We start from the raw sequence: 16,874 nt of genomic DNA, 5'->3' as shown, positions 1-16,874 counted from the left end.
GGAGGTTTCTTTTTGTTGTTTGTTTAGTTTTGAGGCAGGATTTCACTGGGTAATCCAAGCTAGGCTTGATGGCAAATTTGAAAATGGAATCACAAGTTTTCCTGGGCCAGAAATTGTTTATAACAAATTTTCCATTTCAAACAGATTCTTTTTTCAATCTAAGCAAAGATTGTAAAGGAAGAGGACAAGTGCGTGGGGAAAGAGAATGAAAAGCAAAGAGAGAGAGAGAGAGCAAGAGATTAAAGAATGAGGGCAATGGGAAGTTAGACTAAGTGAACTGGGGAAGAGTTTCCAAGGCTCATTCTAACTCTTGAAGCAGGGGTGTAGTTCAGCGGTAGTGTATGCACAGTGTGAGGCCCAGAGTTTAGTCCCTAGAACCACCAAATAAATAAACAAACAGGAAAAAAGAAAAAAGGAGGAGCAAGAAGAGGAAGCAAAAAGGAAATACATTTTCAAAATCATATTGATGTACAAATGGCACACAGGAAGCTGCACGTATTCCAAATGTGTGATTTGCTCAGCTCTGATACACACACACATCCACCAAAGCCATCACTGAACAGGTTCACCACATCTACCTCTTCCTAGCCCTTCCATATTCCTTCCTGTTTCCCCACTTTTCACACAATGAGGTTGAGTTTTAAGAATTTTATATAACATCACACAATGTTTTCTATTTTATAGTATGGCTCCTTTCAGCATTTTTTTTACTTTACATTTTTTGTTTGAATTAGAAACGACATTGTATTACATGACAATACCAGTTCCCTTCTCCCTCCCGCCCTCCCCTACCAACTCCCCAACTAAAACCCTACCTATCACATATCCTTTCTGCTTCCCAGGGAGGGTGAGGCCTTCCATAGGGTGTCATAAGAGTCTATAGTATCATTTGGGATAGGGCCTAGGCCCACTCCCATGTGTCTTGGCTCAGGGAGTATTCCTCTATGTGGAATGGGCTCCCAAAGCCCACACCTATGCTAGGAATAAGGACTGAACTAAAACAGGAGATCCAGTAGATTTCCGAGGTTTCCTCACTGAAACCCATGTTCCTGGGGTCTGGATCAATCCCATGCTGGTATCCCAGCTATCAGTCTGAGAGCAAGAGTTCCCCGATGTTCAGGTCAGCTGTTTCTGTGGGTTTCACCAGCCCGGTCTGGACCCCTTTACTCTTCACTTCCTTCTCTGCATCTGGATTCCAGTTCAGTTCAGTGGTTAGTTGTGGGTGTCTGCTTCTACTTCCACCAGCTGCTGGATGAGGGCTATCGGGTGGCAAATGAGTCAGTCATCAATCTCATTATCAGGGGAAGGCATGTAAGGTAGCCTCTCCCCTGTTGCTTGGATTGTTAGCTGGTGTCATCTTTGTAGATCTCCAGACATTTCCCTAGTGCCTGATTTCTCTGAAAACCTAACATGTTTCCCTCTATTATGGTATCTCCATTCTTGTTATCTTCTATTCTTCCCCTGACTCAACCTTTCTGCTCCCTCATGTCCTCCTCTTCCCTCCTCTTCACCCCTTCTCATTCTCCTAGCACCCTTCCCCTCCTTCCCGTGCTCCTAATTTGCTCAGGGGAACTTGATCCTTTCCCCTTCTCCAGGGTACCATGTATGTCTCCCTTAGGGTCCTCCATTTTTACTAGCTTCTCTGGCAGTGTGGATTATAGGCTGATAATCCTTTACTCTGTCTAAAATCCACATATGAGTGAGTACATACCATGTTTGTCTTTTTGTGATTGGGTTACCTTGCTCAGAATGGTTTCTTCGAGTTCCATCCATTTTTCTGCAAATTTCAAGATTCCATTGTTTTTTTTCTGCTGATTAGTACTCCATTGTGTAAATGTATCACATTTTCTCTATCCATTCTTCGGTTGAGGGACATCTAGGCTGCTTCCAGTTTCTGGCTATTACAAATAGTGCTGCTATGAACATCGTTGAACAGATGTCCTTGTTGTATCAATGTGCTTCTTTTGGGTATATGCCTAAGAGTGGAACTGCTGGATCTTGTGGTAGACTCATTCCCATTTTCTTGAGGAGTCACCATACTGATTTCCAAAGTGGCTGTACAAGTTGGTACTCCCACCAACAGTGGAGAAGTGTTCCCCGTTCTCCACTGTCAATAAACTGTCATTGATGTTTTTGATTTTAGCCATTCTGTCAGGAGTAAGATAGTATCTCAGAGTTGTTTTGATTTGCGTTTCCCTGATGGCTAAGGATGTTGAATACTTTCTAATGTGTCTTTCATTTTAGATTCCTCTATTGAGAATTGTCTATTTAGTTCTGTACCCCACTTTTTAATTGGATTGTTTGGTGTTTTGGAGACTAGCTTCTTGAGTTCTTTGTATATTTTGGAGATCAGCCCTTTGTCAGATGTGGGGTTGATCAATATCTTTTCCCAGTCTGTGGGCTGTCATTTTGTCTTGCTGACAGTGTCCTTTGCCTTACAGAGGCTTCTCAGTTTCCGGAGGTCCCATTTATCAATTGTTGATCTCAGTGTCTGTGCTAATGTTCAGGAAGAAGTCTCCTGTACCACTTAATTCAAAGGTGTTTCCCACTTTGTCTTCTAATAGGTTCCGTGTGGCTGGATTTATGTTGAGGTCTTTGATCCATTTGGATTTTGTGCATGGTGATAGACTTGGATCTACTGCAGTCTTCTACATGCCAGCATCCAGTTATGCCAGCACCATTTGTTGAAGATGTTCTCTTTATTCCATCATATAAATTTAGATTGTTTGTCAAAAATCCGGTGTTTGTAGGTGTGTGGGTTAATATCAGGGTTTTCAACTCTATTCCATTGGTCTACTTGTCTATTTTTGTGCCAATACCAAGCTGTTTTCAGGACCATAGCTCTGTAATAGAGCTTGAAGTCAGGCATGGTGATGCCTCCAGAAGTTCCTTTATTGTATAGGGTTGTTTTGGCTATCCTGGGTCTTTTGTTTTTCCATATAAAGTTGAGAATTGTTCTTTCAAGGTCTGTGAAGAATTGTGTTGGGATTTTGATGGGGATTGCATTGAATCTGTAGATTGCTTTTGGCAAGATTGCCATTTTCACTATGTTGATCCTACCTATCCAAGAGCATGGGAGATCTTTCCATTTTCTGGTATCTTCATTAATTTCTTTCTTTAGGGACTCAAAATTCTTATGGTGGGTTCACGTTTTTTGGTTGGTGTTACCCCAAGGTATTTTATGTTGTTTGTGGCAATTGTAAGGGTGATGATTTCTCTGATTTCTTTCTTTCTTGCTGCTGAGCTCAGATCCCGGGAGCAGACCCCTGGCATCAGATGCCTCAGAGCAGGGCCACTTACCCAGAGTCCTTTCAGCATTTTTGAGATTTGTATATGTTCCACTTATCAATAGCTTTTCCTCTTTGGTACAGACATGTGTCCACTTAGTTTTGCCAAAGACTTACCACACTTGACCTGCTCAAAATAAATTTCGTTACCTTCTCCTGACCAGAGTCCTCTCCAGATTTCCTCACCTTGTGACTGTCAACCATCATAACAGGAACATCTTCTTGGGATCCAGCCTTACCATTCCCTCCCCTTCACTCTGCTCATGTCCAGTTATCATAGACTCCTGCCAACAGAGCCTGTAAATATCTTCCTGATGCATCCGTTTATTTGTGTTTCCATGGCTACCAAACAAACAAAGTCATTATTATTTCTTTCCCAACTTTTTGGACATCTTCCAGCATCCATTCTTTTCTTCATGTTAGCAGTTCCCGTGTGATTTCTTTCTAGAACACAATCCTTCAATGTGAAGCTTCGAGTCTTATTTAACAGATTTTCGTTGTACTTAGGATTTGAAGACAAATCTTTGGCTTGACTGGCTTGAGTGGTCCCTACTTACCTTTTTATACACACTAGCCTCTGTCCTAGTCCCAGAGCCACAAGAGACTCCATCACAGTTCTTTAACCCCTGACATCCCCCATCTCTGCTCTGAGCCCATCAGCAAATCACAACTTATTTGAATACCATTCAAATAAGCTACCATTATTTTAATGTTAATACTTTCTTTTTTAAGATTTATTTACTTATTATGTATACAGTGTTCTGTCTGCATGTATCCTTACATCCAGAAGAGGGCACCAGATCTCATTACAGATGGCTGTGGGCCATCATGTGGTTGCTGGAAATTGAACTCAGGACCTCTGGAAGACCAGCCAGTGTTCTTAACCACTGAGCCATCTCTCCAGCCCCTTATTTTTCTTTCTGTGGTAAAATTGTATGTACTCCAGGATACTCTTGAACCTACAACACTCCTCCCTTAACCTCCCAAGCACTGGGATTATAGGCTTGAGCTACACATTTTGTTCAGCTACCATCATTTTCAACCATTTCATATAAACTGTTGCCACAAACTACTAAGGGGGAAAATTAGTTTAAATCCATTCATAATCTTCTCTCTCCCTCCTCCCTCCCTCTTTCTTTTCTATCTCTTATTATTATTATTATTATTATTATTATTATTTTATTATTATTATTATTATTCGTCGTCGCCGTCTTCTTCTTATTCTTATTCTTATTCTTCTTCTTATTATTATTCTTATTCCCATTCAATTGTTTTCCCAACAACTCACTGGTCTGTATGTAGGCTTCTAGCATAAATCAAACCAGTACCTGGTTGCTATATCCCTTCTACTGACTGTCCATTGCAATTACAATACAGCCCAAAGTCCTCTGCACTGATCACAAGATCCTGCTTGATCTGGCTCTTGCTCACACTTTTGTCCTTATCGTCTACTACCGCTAGCCTCTTTCACGCTGCTCCAGCCCTGACACCTTCCTAACCTTCTGCTCTTGACTCAACACAATCCAATGATCTTTTCTTGGAATGCTTTTCCAGCTTCTGAATGGCTGGCCCTTGTCTTCTCATTGCCAAAAAGAACTCTCTGACCATTATTTCCTCTTTCAGGAGATCACTCTCCATTCTATTGCCTGTTTTTTGCTTTCTGCTCCTCTCAATGGCTTCCTATCTCATTCATATCGATCTCTATGACAACCTGCAAAGTGACACATCATCTGGCCATCTTTTCCTCTGCAATCTCATCTCCTTTCTGTTCTCCTCACCCTGCCAAAGCCATACTATTAGTAGTTTCTTCACTGTTTTTACAGTAACTCAAAGGCTGTCCTAACTCAAGACTTTAGGAGGTGTCATCCCTTAGAGATAGTCTCATGTAAAACTAACATCACTGGATCCTTCCTGTCATTTAGATCTGTGTCAGTCAAGTGTCAGTCATAAGGTAATCTTTTTCCATTACCCCAATTAGCATAGAAACCTACCAGCACAACCATTACACTCTATCTTTTACCTTTTATTTTCTCAAAAAACATTCCTCAGCATGTTAAATAATCGTATTGACTGTTTTCTGCCAAGTAGAGTGTGCCATCTAGCAAAGCAGCGATTGTTTTCAACACTGCGGTTTACATTGTTCTTAGACAAGCAATACACAATTTCTTATTGAATACAGGAAATTAATTTATGTGAAATAAATTTATGTGTCTGATTTATGTCTTCATGTCTCCACCACTTTGCCCTACAGCAAACCCTTAAAGACACAGCTGTGTAGAGGAAGAGCGATTAATTCAATCAACGTTTAAAATCATAACTGATTTTAGTGTCTGTATTTTCAAATCTACCCAAACACTTTGTCTCAGAAGTGAGTACCAGTAAATCCTATGTTATACAAACTATGGAAAAACAAAAAAAGAACAAAAACCAGGAGCCAGGCATAGTGGCACAACCTTTAATCCCAGTATTCAGGAGGCAGAAGCAGGAGGAGCTCTGTGTGTTGGAAGGCAGCTTGATCTACGTTGCAAGTTCTAGGACAACCAGTATAACACAGCGTCACGCTGTCTAAAAAATAAAATAAAATAAACCTCTTAGGACCTTCCCATTTGCATCAGAGATGGCTGAGAACGGCCCCCTGCTGAGGCCTTCCTCCACCTCCACCAAGGAAGACTCTGTGCTCTGGTCCATCGCACTGGACCAGCAGTCCTCTGTCTACCCTCTCTGGAGCGTCCCATGCCGAGCTGGCCCAGGAAGTATGACGCTAGCTGGATAGAGGAAGTTCAGCAAGGGCTGCAGTAAAGACATAAAAGGTTATTGCAAAATAAGCTGGCCTCTTCACTTTCTGTGGAATTTACTGGACCAGAATTGATCCAGGCGATGTGAAAATAAAAGATACAGGAGACCGATCTCAACAGAAGCAGCATCCTTTCATTAGAGCAATAAAGGACGGTAGGCTTGGGGGAAGTGGAGAGTGAGCGGAAGCTCACGGGGGGCTCGAGGGTTTCCCAGGGCAGAAAGGGGAACTTTTGAGGTGAATGGTTCCATCTTCACATCTGTTGCCCTGAAGTCTCAAAGTTGTAAATATAACGGGGATTGATTCGTCCAGAGCGTCCCAGCCCTAACTGCCTGTAGGTGTTATCAGCCGGTGAACTCTCCGGTAGGGAGTGTCTCAGCTAGCCTGAGACTTCGATCATTAAACCCTCAAACGAGCATCTGGGCCTTAATCTTAGTCCTTATCTCATAGAACACAAAGACCGCCACATGGATGAGAGAAGGAGCGGCTTTCCCTAACCTTAGGGCGGGAAGTGTTTTCTTCAATGTGGGAGAAAGGGGCTGGGGGAAGCGGCCCAAACTTGCCAAAGTTGCGGAGTTCCAGAGGCGGGGCTTTGAGTCTGTCTGCTCACAGGAGCTCGGCAAGCACCTCTGTGCGAAGCGGCGAGTCTGCGCGGGGAGGGCAGGACTCACAGCACTTCCTCCCCGAGCCCACGTCCTCCGCTCCAGGCCGTCTCAACCCAGGGGTGACAACCGCGCATCTCAGCTCGGCTCAGCCCGGTGCATTTCACAGCATCTTGTGGCCACCCGGTGCATCTCAGCTCAGCCCCGCGCTTCTGGGCGCAGCCCGCGCACCCCAGCCGTCAAGGTAAGCAGCACGCCGACCCCGCGCGCCCAATCTCGGGGTATTCCGGCCGCCACGCTGCGTGTGGAATTGGAGGGGACCCGCGCGCCACAGGTCCACGCACCGGCCACGTGAACCCGGGCTCCATGTGCAGCCTGAAGGCTACAGGTCCCATGTGCACCCCTTGCACTTGACCTGTGCCAGACCTGGGGTTCCCTCCTCTGTCCCCCCTGCATTCTGTTTCACCCGATTTAACGGATTTCCTGCTTAAGAAATGCTACCTGTCTCAGGCCTGGAACCTCTGAGCTGAGCTCCGAGTCTGAGAAAAAACAACCCGGGAGCATTTTAGGGCACTGCGCCCGTTAATCGCTAGTCTGAGACTTTTGAGAGTTGGTGGACTTCATTTAAAACTTTCAGAAACTGATTTTGCTGTTTTGAAGATAATCTTTCCCTCTCAAATTGTCTCCTTTTCTTTGTAAAATGTGGCGAGAATGAGTCTGAATACCAGACACGAGTTTCCTAATTTAGTGTGGAGTCAAGATGCAGAAAATACTTTGAATCATGAAAGACAGAATGCTCTTGTATCCCCAAAGACCCCAGGGCAGCCCACCCCACCCCCCACCCCCCACTCCCCCGCCCCGACCTCACCACATGTACCTCTTCTTTTTCCCTGGAGAATGTATTTCACACCGTGCTTTCCTAGAGCCACTCGGCATCTCGGTTCAAAGAGGGTTTTGGGAAAAAGAGTGAAAGAGGAAAGCAATGCAGAGAAGAAATGGTGGGTGGGTCTTCCAAATAAGAGCGGGGGGAGGGGGTGCACAGTGCTAGTATTTCTAAAATCTGGGACTCCAAACTGAAATTCAGAAAGGAAACCCTGGCCTTCAGACCAAACCAGGAGTTTTGCCTTGTGGGCCTCACACAGAAGCTTGGGCCTTGAGAGGAATGCTGGCTAGCAAGATAGCAGGAGATAAGGGGAATCCTGTAAGGTCCTTCCAGGTAGTGCTTCCTGTCTGCTCAAAGAGCTGCCCAAATGTAATGTTATCTTCAAACTATTGGTAATTTCAGCGTTCTTACAAATATCTGTGACTTTTCTGGTACTTGGTAGACTCGGGTTGTTTCTGCACATCTGACACTAAGGAGTCAGGGATGGACTTAATTACACTGTTTAAATTAGACTGAATCTCAAGAGTGAATGAAGTTATACCCATGTAAGAATGGAGATGAACAGTGCTGTGGGGGGTTGGGGGAGGCTCGGCTGTGGCACACATGCTGTGTGAAGTCCTGTGCTCAATACCAGAGGGAACACGAGGGTATGCTAACAGACTGTACAAGCTCAAATATAAACTCTTTTGATGGTTTTTGTTTCTGAGAAATACCACTAACAAGCAAAGCAATTTCTGGTCTCTGTGTAAGTTGCCAACATTCCATTCTTTTGCATTTCAAAAGTCCAGAGTTACTATTTTTTAAGAAATGTAACTTTGAAATGTGTAGTTAATTACACACAATACTTACTAGGCTCTGTAGCGCCCACTACATTTTCTCTGAAGTTTTGTATTCTGAGAATGTGTACCAATTCTCCATTATAGCATCACCTTATGTCACATATAGATAAAAAGTTCTAGATATTTCAGTATTACATGGTGAGCAATTTATAAAGTTTATTGCCGTGAACATTTGTGTTATGCTACTTTGATTTCTCAAAGATCTGTGTTTTTCTTTATTTCTAGTCCTTTTTTTTTTTACTTCATTTTATCTATTTTGGTAAGTAATCCTTCTAATGAATCTACAGGGTTTTTTAGAATAAATTCAGTTTATGTTCTATAGTCTATCAAACCATAATATTTCAGAAATAAAATAGGACAAATATGAATGTTTCTGTCTCATTATACACATAACCGGAAGGTAATTTTATGCAATGTTTGGATAATTTCATGTGTGAGAAAAATTATATATTACAGTTAAGTGGCTGGGTGCCTTATCTCTGCCTTGGAAATGCTGAATAGATCTGCGTGGTAGGTCTGTGCTTGGACTATGACATGTCACATGAAGTTAGATCAAGCCTCAAGATGTTACAGTTTTTATTAATTAGAATGATTGACATTTTCAGTGTGAAAATGTATCTGTTTTTACCAATTACCTTATCCCAAATGACAAGTCTCTTAAAGTTCAAGCATCATATGACCTCAGATATAAAATACATATGAATTTTAAGATTTAAAGGTATTTGGTGGAGACACTGGTTGTATAGTGATGTTTATATTCTGAAGCATAGTTATAATTATCAGGAGACATGGCTTTCAGAGGCAACTTGGAAAAACAGTACATTTCTCTAGAAGAGAGGAGAGCCACCTCCCTGTTCATGGTAGCAGGGTAGGGCCTGAGGGGAGTGGGGAATTAGAGACTAGAACTGCCACCACTACATCCCCACTTCCATCACCATAGTTAAGGTTCAAAACATGCTAGCTAAATAAGTTCCACTTCTCAGGGTACCAGCAAAATGTCTCAAACCCCAAGACCTGGTTTGTTCATAGGTCCCAATTCTAAGGCAGGAGGGGAGATAAAACACCACACTAGGCCATCAAACTTCTCAGTACAGACACTGTAACTTCAGTTCAGGAGTCTATTTCCACACATTTCCTGAGCATTGGCTACGAAACTGAATCACTAAAAACTATATTATGAGACTTATTTCCTTCCTTTTATTTCAACTTGGGTTCCTTTTCGATCACAGTGTAGGAGGTAGTACATAATACTCATTGTGTTTTATTGAACTTACTGTTTCATTATCTAAGTTCTTGAGACAAGAAGTTTCATATTTTTGATTCATATTGGGGGTGGGGCATAGAATGTTTGCATATATATGAGATATCATGAGGATCAATCATGAGCATGAAATTCATTTGTTTCATGCACTTTACAAGCATAGTTGGATGGTGCTTTAAGCAATGTTGTAAATAATTTTGTGCATGAAACAGTTTATGTATTTCAGTTAACAGGGATAGTGGGTATTTCCCCCCTTGGGAAGGCTGAAAAAAATTCTGTGTTCTATGCCTATATATTTTTAATCTCTTTTTTATTTATGTGCATTGGTATTTTGCCTGCATTTATATCTGTATGAAGGTGTTGGGTACCCTAGAACTAAAGTTACAGCCATGAGTTGCCATGTGGGTGCTGGGAATTGAACCTGGTCTCTCTGGAAGAACAGTAAGTGCTCTTAACCTCTAAGCCATCTCTCCAGCCTCCATGCCTATAGTTTGACTCTGAACTTCCATGTGTGTAGTCAGCTGTGGAGTTTGCTGTTGATGCTCCCAAATGTTTCAGATTTTGGAAGACCTGGGATTTGAAGTTTTCAGAGTTAAGGATGCTTAGCTTGTGTGGTGTACCAGACACTGAGATGGCTGAACTACAACTAGATTTGTTAATCTTCACATCTGAACTTGTACTACCGTAACTCCTCTTTGTCACTGACAAATTGAAAGTGCCGAGAGGTTGAGAAATGTACATAAAGGGTAACATGCAGAGCTGATACTGACCTGGGAAAGTTTGATAACAGCACCCTACATCAAGCACCAGGGCCCAGATAAACTAAAAGCTGAGTCCTCACCAAGCTTGTAGCATAGAAGTGCGGAGAAAACCAGACAGATAATTCTACATGTGACTGAAGTTGTGTTCTGTATGATCACATAGCAGGTCCCTACAGTAGACCAGAATGAGGTAGGACCAGAATGAAAGACAGCCAAACAGAACAAACCAACAATGACAAAGTTGCTTTGTTATTGGTGGAAGACAAGGGAAATATCTTCTTTAGCTTTAAAGTTACTGCCTTTATCTTTTGAAAAGTAATCTCCTTTCCTAATCGCGTTTTCATTCTTATCTTTATTATATCCAAATTCCTCATGGTGGCCTTCTGGATTGATTAAATCAACAAAGTAGTAAATCTAACCTTCTCTCTAACTCTATTGGAAGTCTTTCTGATTTGGTCTTATATCTCAGACTTATCAGAGATATGTCTGTGTGCTGGGAAGGAGATAAGTGCTTAATTACACGGGAATTATGTTCCCACATAGTGGCTGGAAGATTTATGCTCAAGTAACAACATCCTGTTAGACTAGAGAGAAATAAAAGTGAAACCAGAAGAAGTGAGCTGTGACTGGTTATTTTCCCTTTGTTTTTATTATGAAATTTTTATTATGAAAATTTTCATGTATTCAAAAATGACTACATATTTTATATGCATATATGTTATATATAATGACATATGTGTACACGTGTTTGTATATACTCTCTTCAACACCTTATTACTTGGGGTATCGTGTCTCTAGGGTCAAAATATGCCAACTCACCTAGAGCTGCCTAAGCCTCTCTCTTTCACATAGGCCCTATCAATTTCCCCTGACCACATGTCCTAGTTAGGACTACTATTGCTGTCATAAAACACCATGATTAAAGCAACTTAAGGAAGAATGGGTTTATTTGGCTCACACTTCCATATCACAGTTCATCACAAAAGGAAGTCAGGACAGGAACTCAAGCAGGTCAGTAACCAGAGGCAAGAGCTGATGCAGAGGCCATAGAGGAATGCTGCTTACTGGCTTGCTCCTCTTGGCTTGCTTAGCCTGCTTTATTATAATAGAACCCAGAACCACCAGCCCAAGGGTGGCCCCACCCACAGGTGCACTAAAAACAAAAATGTCTTACAGGCTTTCCTACAGACTGATCTTATGGGGGCATTTTTCAATACAGTTTCCCTCCTCTCAAATGACTATGGCTTATGACAAGTTGACATAAGACTATCCCTTTGAACTATCTCACACAAGCCACCAAGAAGTTGATATGATGCCCGTTAGGTCTTTTTTTGTTTTGAATATGGATCCCCAACTTTGCCCTCATTGCCCAACTGCTATACAAGACTATTAGGGGCTCTTCAGAAGAGCCCCTCCTTGTTCCCACCTCAAACCCCATCAAGCGCTTGAACAGACCTTAGCTCAAGCATCCACCTTATCACTACCCAATTGTCCCTCCATGCTCATCAGGGCCAGGCTCTGCCAATGAGCAGGAGATACCTACAATCCTGTGTATATCTTTCTAAACAACTAGATCTTGTTACAAAGGGATGGCTACCCAGTCTACACATCCTGAATGCTGCTGCCCTCATCATCCCAGAAGCTAGCAAAATTTCTTCACATGATCTATTAACTATAATTCGAGCTCAGATCTCAGACACCAAGCTTTCCTCACTTTATCATCCTCCCAGGTCCAAACCTTCCATACCTAGCTTCTTGACTCTATCCTTGAACCCCTTCCTACCCTCACCTCTGCCACTGTCCTTCCAACCCACACTGCCACTGTGCCTCAACTACTCCCCCACATTTACACACAGATACTAAGTCTTTCTCTCAACCCCCTCCTGCACATTTCCTTTACCTCACTCACAGACCCCCCCCCCCAAATCCCAGTTTGGCTTCTATACAGGAGCTCCCCAAAATCACCTCCTATGCCTCCAATTATGCCATCATCCAAGGCCTCCCTAACTTCCACAACATACACCCTCATCAAAGCAAAACCTCTAACCCTAGGTGCCATTTCCCAACAAGCTAAATTCACTATCCTAAAGCAAGCCCTAACACTGGCTAAAGATTCCTCTGTTATGCTATAGTCAGACTCATAACATAACATAATTCATTTGCATATTCTAATTTGGAGGGAAAGAGGCTTCCTTACCCAAATGGGGACCCTAATCATCAATGCCTTTCTTGTCCAAGATTCTTTGGATGCTGCCCTTTGTTCTTCCAACACAGCAATAATCCATCAAAAAGACTAATAGTGCTCTCTCTCTCTCTCTCTCTCTCTCTCTCTCTCTCTCTCTCTCTCTCTAACACATACTGATAAGCTAGCCCAGCTCTCACACACCTGGACCTTCATCCACTTTCTCGATCTCTCTTTGCCTATCATTACCCCCAACTCCTACCCCATCACCCATGCTCTTTCAGACATATACTCCTTGTTTCATTCATCTAATCAAATCCTAAGTTTTCCTCCAAACTTGAGATTGACAGCTCCTTAAAGCCTTGACAAACACTTGCTATTTTGCCCCCCCCAACATCAAACCTCAGTTTTCCTCTCACAGAATTCCAGGCCCCCTGCCAGCCTATGGATTGGCAGATAGACTTCTCCCATATGCCCCCTATTAAGAGATACAAATATCTCTTAGTTATCACTGATACATTCTCTTTATGGGTTGAAGCATTTCCTACTATAATGAAAGGGTGCCCACATATTAATTACAAAACTTATGCCCTGATTTGGTGTGCCATCCTCACTACAATCAGATAACAATTCAGAATTCACATCCTCTAGCTTCCAAAATGTTTCAAAGTCCTCTAAATTTCACATTCTCTATCACCCTAGCCTTCTGTCAAGGTTGAAAGGACAAGCTGTACTATAAAAGAAACCTCATAAGACTCACTCTAGAATTAAAATGGGGTTAAGTGAAACTCCCGCCCCTGGCATTGCTCAATTTGAGAGCCTTACCCAAAACAAAAACCCAAAACCAAAACAACACCAAAAAACTTCCATGAATAGCCAGTCCCTTTAAACTCATGTAAGGGAGACCCTTGATCCACCTGCCCCTCCCTCCCCCAGACTCTCCCCTAAGACCGCTTTGCTCCTTTCTTCCCTATCAAACAGTGCCCTTCCATTCCTTAGGACAGAACTTTGGAAACAGACTAACAAGTCCTTACCTCTTCTGCATCCCAATGCCCCTCTACTAGAGACAGGAGATACAGTCTATACTTGATCCTGTCCATCATTCCTGACACTGGGTGTGAGCTAGAAGAGAAGTAAACTCCAAGGATGTCCTTGAACATTTTGGCCTAAATGACTGGAATGTGAATTGCCATCAGCTGTGGTGGGAAATTAGGGAAGAGGTGACCCAAGTTCCATTTGGGGGATGAGCATGAAGGATCAAATGGTAACCATAATACACCTGCTTGTCAAATACAAGGCTAAGAAAATAGTTTATTATTCCCATTTCAAATTAAAAATGATAGTTAAAGAGCCTCCAAAATGTATACAACATTACACCATCTAAGAAATGGGACATAAGACAAGACCTTTGGGAAACCCAAAGACTTAAACCATCCCAAAAAATTTAAGAACACAGCTAATCGACACTGTTCCACTTCTGGCATAGTCAGGACAACCCAAATTGTCTTTAACAATTGGGTGTGAAAGGAAGGAATTAGCACCGAGGAACCCTGTGTTCATACGTACACTGTTAGTCAGTGATGCAGACAGTGTGCCATGCAGGACTTCTACAACTGCTTTGTAGAAATATGGTTCCCAGGGAGGCAGGATGAGGCCTTTCCCCAACACAGAGCTTTTTGTGCCCAGAGGTGAGTTTCTATTTTCAAAATCTAAAGCCAGATTTGGAATAAAAGGATGCATTCTCACTGTGCAGCTAGATTTCAAATGGAGAATCCACTAGAAGCTACTAAAAATTTGAGGGATAAAGGCAAGGTGTTTAAGAAGCTGAAAGTCAGGAAATAGTTTTGTTAGTGCAGCTTAAGATAACTAGCATTTCACTTAGCTTGGTAACAGGTATCAAGGTGTGTAATTGTGAAGTGATAGGACCAATGGAATCCTGATAAAAAGCCATGGACCACATTGACCTATGTTTTCAGCCTGTGGGCCATGACCCCTCAGGGATCAAGTGACAATTTCTCAGGGGTTACTCTGGTCTCCACAGCAAAAATGTATTTTTGATTCTTAGGCTGTTATCTCAAAAGGACAAATTGTGTAGATGGGACAGGATGAAAGAGATACCACGAAGTATTTTTCTAGTTATTTCACATATTTTCACAACTACTTTTCTGACTATCTACAACAACTGTGTTTGTGCTATTAACAGACCGCTTATCTCTGCTGCTAACAGTCACAGCTGTCAGTTAAGTCAAGGAACCAACTAAGCTTGGGGTACAGTGTTGTTTTCATCTTAGGATAGTGACTTCCTTGGGAAGGACTGGGCCACCTTTATCACCATAGCCCCATCTTTTATTGCTCTCCTAATTCAATTCCATAAATGATGCCAGTCAGCAATTCAAGACTCATTCTTCTTCATCTGCTTAGAATTTTGTGGCTTATACTTCTCTTATTGTAAACAACAAACAGAAATGAAGTCATATGGGCTGTGATAGTGAAGGAAGCTCAGTGCAGTGACAACTGGGCAAACAGGTGGAAATCCCAAGAAGTCCTATCCGCAAAGTCAGTGTATAAAGCTGGGGCTGATACCTTATATATGTTTTAGTTAGATGAAATTTTTCTCAATGCAATATAGTTGGATCTCTAATCTTTCTCCCTGTTTCAACTTTTTGTTTTGTTTTGTTTTTTGGTTTTGGTTTTGGTTTTGGTTTTTTGAGACAGTGTTTCTCTGCATTGCCTTGGCTGTCTTGGAACTCACTCTGTAGACCAAGCTGGATAGGAACTCAGAGATTCCCCTACCTCTGCCTCTTGAGTGCTGGGATTAAAGGCCTGCACCATCACCTCACAGATTTATTTCAACTCTTTTTATTTATTGAAGGTCAACCAGGTACCAGTGGGAAAGGTATAAATGTGGTCCCTCATGCCCAAAAGATTCCAGCCCAGTGGGAAGACATGGCCTACAAATAAACACATGATAATGTACAGTGTCCATTGATAGGTGCAAAACTCATTCAATAAAGACAAAAATGATGGAGGAGGCAGGGGATGTTAATGGCCTAGGTGTGTTTTGGAGGAAAAAGGTATGTCCAGGTGGCCCAGTGGAAGGAGGCTGCCTCAGGCACAAGGAACAGTGTTGCAGACTGGAGCATAAAATTCAGTGGGAAAGGAAATGGAGCAGCTGTGAGTAATATTCAGACCATAGTCATGTGATGTGGCCCTCATGTTGAACCATGTTTGAGTCAAAGGCTGAGGTAATCCTCAACCCTCCAGGCCAGAACTAACCATAAAATACAATGCACACCACACATGGCACTTTGGATTTCCTAGAAGCCATATAAAGAAATTAACAAGCATAACTGATTGTTATTTGATGAAAAATCTGAAAATGTCATCTAATGAGTGTTAATTATTTTAAAAGCATAACAAATTTAAGCAAGAATAAAATTATTAATGCGTGATTTCTTTTTTAAAGTTTCCCAGATCCACTGGGAGATTGTGAGTACAGCACTACCAGGCTCAGCCACAGCTCAAGTGCCAGGTAGCTGTGTGAGACTGGTATCTGTAGAACTGGACAGGGCAGCTTGAGATTAATGCAGGGGAATGGAGGGTATTGGGTGAATTCTAAAGTCACTAAAGGAAAGGGAAGGAAAGAGTGTTTGCTATGGTTTATCCCTAGCACCTGATTTGAGTTCATATTTAAATCCCATGTGGTTTTGTTGTTATTGTTGTTCATTACCTTGTTTTGTTTGTTTATTTCCTTTCTTCAAGACAGGGTTTCTCTATGTACCCTGAGCTGTCCTGGAACTAATTCTGTAGACCAAGTTAGTCCCAAACTCAGATCCACCAGCCTCTGTCTCCAAATACTGGGATTAAAGGTATGCACCCCAGTGCCCATTTTTAAATCCCATGTGTTTTATTAGCACTCTAGCCACAAAGACAACCTCAAATTTATTTTCTTTTCATGCTTCCTCTCCACCCTTTTCCTCCATACCTTATATTTTATGTATTCTGACTAAAAGTGGCAGGGACAGAAAAATAACTAGAAATTAACAGCAAAGCATGTTGCCCTAAAACCCACATCCTGCCAAATGTGATCTGTTGCCCTGGGCAACACTGGTTGTCACATTTTATTTTGTTTTCATTTTGGTTCACCTACTAGGTCACAAGCATAACACGTTGTCATTAGCAGCAATTCGCTTGCAGTGGCTCTCCATCCTGACAATGCACACCCCTCTCAGGAGAGGACATAGTCAGAAAATTTGGGGGACAGA

The 16,874-nt window shown here is 42.2% G+C and overlaps 1 protein-coding gene and 1 long non-coding RNA gene across 4 annotated transcripts in view; one reads left to right on the top strand and one right to left on the bottom strand.

Annotated features, from left to right (window-relative positions):
- Positions 1–5,728: 5,728 nt before the first annotated feature.
- On the bottom strand, positions 5,729–7,870 carry LOC118238596. The gene is made up of 2 exons (XR_004769319.1): positions 7,561–7,870; positions 5,729–6,981 (listed from the first exon to the last, which is right to left on the bottom strand). It is a non-coding gene; the product is annotated as an uncharacterized LOC118238596 (long non-coding RNA).
- Apbb1ip (amyloid beta precursor protein binding family B member 1 interacting protein) overlaps positions 5,974–16,874 on the top strand; it is a 107,272-nt gene continuing 96,371 nt past the window's right edge. Inside the window, exons 1-2 of one of the 3 annotated variants that reach the window (XM_035442795.1) lie at positions 5,974–6,236; positions 6,694–6,927. Coding sequence is in view for 2 of the 3 variants with exons in the window: in XM_027405347.2 (XP_027261148.1) it covers positions 6,553–6,927 (375 nt within the window). In the remaining variant the exon portion in view is untranslated. Of the gene's footprint in view, positions 6,928–16,874 lie in introns of all 3 variants that reach the window. The other 2 variants (XM_027405347.2, XM_027405348.2) reach the window with 2 other exon arrangements.

This window comes from Cricetulus griseus, chromosome 3 (genome assembly GCF_003668045.3).
Source record: "Cricetulus griseus strain 17A/GY chromosome 3, alternate assembly CriGri-PICRH-1.0, whole genome shotgun sequence".
In the NCBI taxonomy this organism is placed as follows: Eukaryota; Metazoa; Chordata; class Mammalia; order Rodentia; family Cricetidae; genus Cricetulus; species Cricetulus griseus.
This window is presented reverse-complemented; position numbering and strand designations above follow the sequence as displayed.